Source organism: Babylonia areolata, chromosome 1, assembly GCF_041734735.1.
Source record: "Babylonia areolata isolate BAREFJ2019XMU chromosome 1, ASM4173473v1, whole genome shotgun sequence".
In the NCBI taxonomy this organism is placed as follows: domain Eukaryota; kingdom Metazoa; phylum Mollusca; class Gastropoda; order Neogastropoda; family Buccinidae; genus Babylonia; species Babylonia areolata.
The window spans coordinates 78996174-79003673 of NC_134876.1; the positions used below are offsets into that span (position 1 = coordinate 78996174).

At 42.8% G+C, this 7500-nt stretch overlaps 1 protein-coding gene across 1 annotated transcript in view; it reads right to left on the minus strand.

The window, feature by feature from the left end:
- Nucleotides 1–1635: 1635 nt before the first annotated feature.
- The window catches only part of LOC143289097 (neuropeptide FF receptor 2-like), a 56283-nt gene continuing 50418 nt past the window's right edge, over nt 1636–7500 (minus strand). The window contains exons 3-4 of the mRNA XM_076597986.1: nt 2813–2981; nt 1636–2346 (exon numbers count right to left, since the gene is read on the minus strand). Coding sequence (XP_076454101.1) covers nt 1636–2346; nt 2813–2981 — 880 coding nt within the window. The remainder of the gene's footprint in view (nt 2347–2812; nt 2982–7500) is intronic.

A 7500-nucleotide genomic window follows, 5' to 3' on the forward strand; every position in this document is an offset into this window, starting at 1 on the left:
TGTCTGTCTGTCTGTCTTTCTTTCTCTCTGTCTCTCCCTCCCTCTCTGTCTCTCTCTGTCAGTCTGTATCTGTCTGTGTTTGTGTGTGTGCGTGCATGTATCGGTCTGTGTGTCTGTGTCTGCGTGTTTATGAGTGTGTGTGTGTGTGTGTGTGTGTGTGTGTGTGTGTGTGTGTGTGTGCCTGCTTGTCTGTCTCTTTCTCTATGATTTATCTCTGTCTCTCTCTGCTCTCTCACTCTCTCTTTCTCTTTCTCTCTGTTTGTCTATCTGTCTCTCTCTCTCTCTCTCTCTCTCTCTCTCTCTGTGTGTGTGTGTGTGTGTGTGTGTGTGTGTGTCCCCCTCACTGTTACTATATGTCTCCCCTAAGAATTATTTTTCTCTCGCTCACTGTATTGGCCTGTGTACGTAAATCTGTGAAGTGTGTCAAGTCTGTCTGTTTACGAAATCCTGTTTTTCAACCATAAAAAGGAAATGCTCGCTCCCCTCGCAGTATAGGTATACGTGCTTTGTTCTTCGAGTATAATCCTGCTGACGAGAGCCTGTGACACTGCAACGAAATTAACATGGACTTGCAGCATAGATTATCATGTGATCTCCTTTTATGTCGGCACTGCATTTCTTTTCTTTTTTTTAAGCAATAGTCACTCCATCATTCTGTGATAGGCTTTATATTGTCCACTTCCGGAGAAAAAAAAAACGTTGGCAAGTGGGCAATGATAGGAAACGTATCGTCAGTATCATACATATCCAAGCATTGTTTCTTTGTGGGGTTTTGTTGTTGTTGTTTTTTCTTCTTCTTCTTCTTTTCATATGTTAGTGCTATGATCATTCAGTTTGATATGTGTCAGTGGTTTAGTAGTTCATCGTCCCTATTCACTTTCTTCTTGGATGAAATTATCGTATCTGGTTTGATGTGGGTGTTTTTGTGTGTGTTTTTTTCTTTTTGTTGTGGATGTGATGTCTTAATCCGCTAATATGTTCAGATATCTTTGGTGTGATATCGTGTTGTAGTTGTTGTTTTAGTGTGTGTGTTGTTGTTGTTTTTTCCCTCGTTTTTGATGCGTTGTCTTTTCCAGCAACCCTGTTCATCGTTTGTTTTGTTTTTGTTTTGTTTTGGTTTTGGGTTTTTTTTTTATATACTACAGCACATCTATACGCCATGTAATATCTAGCGACTCCATTCGCTATTAATGCAATAGCACATCTATCCGTGATGTCGAATCCAGCGACCCTGTTCATTGCTCTTGATGCAATAGCACATCTATTTGTGACGGCATATCTAGCGATTCTGTCCACCACCTTTGATGCAATCAACAGCACATCTATCTGTGATGTCATATCCATCGCCTTTGGTGCAATCAACAGCACATCTATCTGTGATGTCATATCCATCGCCTTTGGTGCAATCAAAAGCACATCTATGTGTTATGTCATGTCAAATCCAGCGACTTTGTTTATAGCTTTTGATGCAATAGCACATCTCTATGTGATGTCATATTCAGCGACTGTTTAGACGCATCACCGTTGGTGCAATCAACAGCACATCTATATGCGATGTCATATTCAGCGACTCTGTTCATCAACAGCACATGTATTGACAGAGTCCGAGTGGTCCCACGTGTGGAAACGCCGTGGTCACGTGATGGTGATGCAGGCGTCAGAAGAGAGCGCCGCCACGCCCTCCACATGGGGATCCCCGCCGGAAGTCGAGGCTAAGGCTAAGGCTGAGGGGGGCAGGACTGCCGCCGCCTTGCCGCCGCCGCTACCACCACAGCTGTGAGCAGGCGTCAGCAAGGCCCTCCTGTTGGGCGACACGTTGGTCCGGAAGGCCAGCTTGACCTGCCCGTTACAGTAGTCCACCGTCATGTGGCGCGTGCTGGAGTACCTCAGGAAGGCCCGGCGGGCCTCGCTGCGGCTAGAGGAGCAGGTGACCATCAGCCGGATCCTCTCCCGGATCCGCTTGCTGAAGAGGCAGTAGACCAGCGGGTTCATGCAGCTGTTGGACGTCCCCAGCCACTGCGCCACGGGGATGACCGAGTCGTGGATGATCTGGATCTCGGGGCTCTGGTCCCCAGGGTTGAAGAAGTAGACGATGAGGTTGACGACGTAGAGCGGCAGCCAGCTGAGCGCGAAGAGCAGCACCACCACGGCCAGCATCTTGACCACGCGGATCTTGGACTTCTGGATGACCCCGCGCTCCGTGGTGATCCCCGGGGCGTCCCGGTTCCAGACCCGCCAGCCGATGAGAAAGTAGCAGCAGACGATGAAGGACAGCGGCAGGGCGTAGCAGAAGAGGAAGATGGCCCCCAGGAAGAACTCCCCGGCCTGCCTGGAGTTGGGCCACGCCTGCCCACAGCCACAGTGTGTCAGTGTGCTGGTTTAGTGAACATCGTTTGTTTTTTTTTGTTTTTTTTGTTTTTTTTTAGATTCTGTTCTTTCACTATACAACACTTTTTAACATATAATCTTTGCTCACAGTACCCTTAAACGATCACATATTCTTCTTCCTAAAGAAGCACAAAGAATGATAAGTAAATTACTGGTTCTTAGACTGTACATAATATATCATTTTGGGGAAAACATAGTTAGCAGTATAAGAGGCAATGCAGGTTAGTTAATATGGTGGACGTTTTCAAGCTTACAAAATATCTCTCTCGCTTTGCTTTTAGGGCAACGTTTTGTGTTTTGTTGTTATTGGTTGTAATATGATTTAATTATGTGGCAAACGGGAATGCACACACACACACACACACACACACACACACACACACACACACACACACACACACACACACACACACACACACACCACCTGCACACAGATGGGGATGTCCTGGTGCGGAAGACTGAAGGTCTGCTGCTGGTAGAACACTGCCCAGGGCACCATGATGGTGGCGGCCACCAGCCAGACCACCCCGAGGATCAGGCGGGCCATGCTCATCGTCATGCGGACCTTCAGCACGTGGCAGATGGCCAGGTACCTGAATTCCAATCCAAGCCAACCCAAGTAAGTTTGTAGTAGCATCAGTGTTAGCATTGGTATTTGATTTTGTGTCGGTCGATGGGGGAGAAGGGGTGTTTATGTATGCATATGTGTGTGTGTGTGTGTGTGTGTGTGTGTGTGTGTGTGTGTGTGTGTGTGTGTGTGTGTGTGTGTGTTCATGTGTGTGCGTTCGTGCGTGCGTGCGGTCGATGTGGGAGTAGGGGTGTTTATGCATGTGTGCGTGTGTGTGTGTGTGTGTGTGTGTGTTCGTGTGTGCGTTCGTGCGTGCTCCCGCGCGTGTGTGTGATATTTATTGTGAATGTGAGTTGCCAAGATTGCAGACGCATCTACACACACACACACACACACACACACACACACACACGTGTGTGTGTGTGTGTGTCTGTATGCGTGTGTGTGTAAAATAGATCGGTAAGACCTTTCGCATGCATCTGTAATGACACATAAAAAAAACAAAAAACAATCGCATCGTTAATCCGATTTCTGGCTGTGCTGAACGAAAGAGACAAGCTAAAAAAGCAAAGAGAGAGATAAAAGGAATGGGGAGAGAAAGACAGAGACGGAGAGACAGAGATAGAAAGAGAGAGAGAGTGAGAGAAGCCACTAATTAAGACCCATCAGCCAGATAATTCAGCTTCCTGATAGGCCGAAAGTGGGCGCCGACCTTAATTAGGTGTCAGACTTCATTTATCATCCTCCATTCTTATTCTGACCCAGGCTTACATTGTCTGCTGACACTTGCAGTTGAAGACAGAGTCAGAGAGAGTCAAAGCGAGAGAGGGAGACTAAAACTGAGACAGACAAAATGAGTTTATGGGACAGACAGAGTAACAGGGATAGAGACAAGAAGGGAGACACACACCACAAAGAGAGAATAAGACAGACAACGACTGACAGTGAAAACAGGTACACGCAAAGAAAATGAGGCAGCAGCTAGGATTGTATCAGTATCAGTAGCTCAAGGAGGCGTCACTGCGTTCGGACAAACCCATATACGCTACACCACATCTGCCAAGCAGATGCCTGACCAGCAGCGTAACCCAACGCGCTTAGTCAGGCCTAGGATTGAGAAATGGGGATGCAGATTGTGGCATCGCATATTGTGATGCTAAGATTTTCCATTTAAAGAAGACCAGAAAAACCCAAATCTACCCACTCTACTCTCCACTCGTCCTTACTTCCTACTATCCTATCTCATACACCGTCACTAATATACTACCCCAAAACTTTGTTAGCTTCCTCCCTACTTCATCGTCACCATGTAAGCTCCCCATTACAACTCGTTTCTGCGCCCCTCTCTTCGCTTATTCATATTATTGTTTTCTATTATCTCTTGCCTTCTAATGACCCTCATCCTCTATACTTTTTCCTCTTTTATCTCTCACTTTCTTACCAACTTCTTCTTTCTAACCACCCGTTCCAGCATCATACAGGCTGTCGATCACCGTTCAATTCTCTTCTTCATTGTCCTAATTTATTTGAATGCGTTAATGTTATGAACATACAGAAAGACAATCAACATACTTTCCTCAAAAAAGCAAGTATTAGGATAGTTTAGAAGTAGTCCCCTCAATAATCGTGCTAATTTTTAATGAATTTTGACAAACTTTCCTCGTACGACGCTATCTAACCAAACAATCAACAGCAAAATTTCAAGATGTACACTAATCGAATTCTGCATTGTTTATTTACTTCATTTCTTTGCATATCCAATGTTGTACAATTTTATTCTCATACAACAAGCCCGTATCTATTCAGTAAAATGTTTTCGTTAATTCCCAGGTTATCACTCTAAACAGCTGAAACAAAAACAATAATTATATAATTATGCTGCACAACAAACTGGTTCAGAATTACCCCCCTTCACTCGGTGTGTGTGTTTGTGTGTGTGTGTGTGTCTGTATGTGTCTGTCTGTCTGTCTGTTTTCCTGACTGTCTCTCTGTATCTCTTTTGCTATCTCTGTCTCCCTCTGTCTGCCTGCATATCTGTTTGAATGTCTGCCCCCCCCCCTCCCATCTCTCTCTCTCTCTCTCTGTGCCCCTCTCAAATATATATATTAAACTGTCGCAGACTGGGGAGGCACATGGTGCTTTGGAATAAAACGCAAAAGGAGACAATGTACGGAAAAACGTTTTTAGTTAGTCATACGTGTAGTATTGTTCATAGATACCAAACGCTCTTCCTGTGTGTAATACCCATACATCAAATGACATGAAATGATACTTAAACGACTAACACACACACACACACACACACACACACACACACACACACACGCCAGTATATATGAACAGTTTATGCTAATAATCACTTTGAGAGAATAGGATGTGACAATACTGTCCATGCTGAAAAAAAACAGAGTATAACTGTGTGATAACCACAAAATTATGAGCATGTTCTTCCTCCCTCTTCCCAGTCTTGTTAATATTATTTTCTAATTCATTTTTGATATCCTGCGATAACAAAGTGTCACATCATTTTAGGACAATATCAGGTGGGTGTTTTGTTGTTGTTGTTTTTTTGTTTGTTTGTTTGTTTGTTTTTGTTTGTTTGTTTTTTTTTTTTACTATATTGTGTGTTGTTGTATTGTCTCATTGCTTGGAACGTGTTGGTGTTGTGTTGTCTTTTGTCAAGTCTTATATATGTGTGCATGATGTACATGCTGTAGTTTATATGTCAGTTTCAGTATTGATTTGGAGCCATTCTTGTGGGGTGACATATAAACTTTGTGTTCATCCACTAAGTTAGACACAGAGAGAGAAAGAAGGTGAGTCAATTTTGAATCAGTTTGTCGTACAAAATGATCGAATAATTTTTTTTTCCCGATTGGTTAAACAATTATCAAACTATGAATATTTTTTTTTTTAATATAAATTGTTCTGAATTAATAGAGACCCAATGTGTGATAATGCATTTATAACAAACGGGAAATGTTAAGAAATGAAGTGAATAAACCATGCAGAATGTGATGGAGGGGGGGGGGGGGGGGAGTGTTCACCTTGAAATTATGGTGTTGGTGGTTTGATTAGATGGCATTGTATGAAGACGAACCGTTCAGGATCAGCTGAGAGTTAGAACGATCGCTGAGGAGGGGTTCACACCCAGCAAGGTTGATTCTCCGTTTTTTGCTGGTTTTTTGGGTTGTTTTTTTTTTTGTTTTTTTTGTTTGTTTGTTTTTTGGAGGAAACTGCGTCGACTGTACTCTTGTATGTCTTTGTCTTCACACATACAAGGGGTTTAGACTAGTGTATAAAAGGTAACCAAAGAAGTAGGAAATGGAGTAAAACAAATCGGTGATGATCACACACTTGTTCTACACCCAGTTCTCTCGAAGTGATTTTTAACACAAACTGTGTGTGAGTGTTGAGTATGTATTTATCTGTGTATGTCTTTCTGTATGTGTTATAAGTTGTTTTAGTATTATTTGATGCATATATAGAACACATATAAAGAGCCATAGTTATCTATAAACAATGCTAAATATTCAACTATCTACAAACATTATTCTACACATAGTTTTCTTTTAAACCACCATGTGCTACCTCATCCACAACAGTGAAACATCTGTTTGAGAAGGGGAGAAAGTATGAGTGTGTGTTTGCATGGACGTATATTCTTTTTTTTTTTTTTCTTCTGCGTTCGTGGGCTGCAGCTCCCACGTTCACTCGAATGTACACAAGTGGGTTTTAACGTGTATTAACCGTTTTTTCCCTGCCATGTAGGCAACCATACTCCGTTTTCAGGGGTTTATTCTTTTTTTAAATCCGTGTTATGAATCGAGAAGGGAGGAAAAGCGACAAGTTTCTTAAGCTATCCTGATATCGGTGGCAGTGATGGTTATGGCATAATGAGGAGGAGGAGGAGGAGGAGGATTAAACCAGAACGGAAGACCGAGAAGATGTGCATGATAACAGCAACCTTGCATACAAGCTAATACATCTCAGCCAGGATACAGACACTGGCAAACGAACCACCCATTCAATCAAGAAACCAAAGTGGAAGCGTGAAAGTTCAGCTGTGACATATTGGTCCCAAACTTAAGCAGGTTTCCATAACAGCATCGTCATCTTCCTGATCATCAGTCTTCTTCAATGTAGATAAAAAAATTTTAAAAAGTCTCGTATTCTGTGGCCTTTGATGCCCTGTTCTCATGGTGTCTTCAGTTGTCATCCATGTTTGAGGTGAGGTGCTGTCAATGTGTTTGTTGCTAGCAGATTCAGGTGGGGTTTGTCGTTTGAAGAACATTGTGGTGGTCTCCAGTACAGAGGGGACGTTCACACAGTCTGGATTTTCGACTGAACGATTGTGGCTTTAGTGTCCTGTGTGTATTGAATCTGAACAGGCACACACACACACACACACACACACACACACACACACACACACATATATATATATATATATATATATATATATATATATATATATATATATATACACACACAAATAAATAAATGAATAAAAATGAGTAAGCATCGGTGCAAGGTCTCCTCTG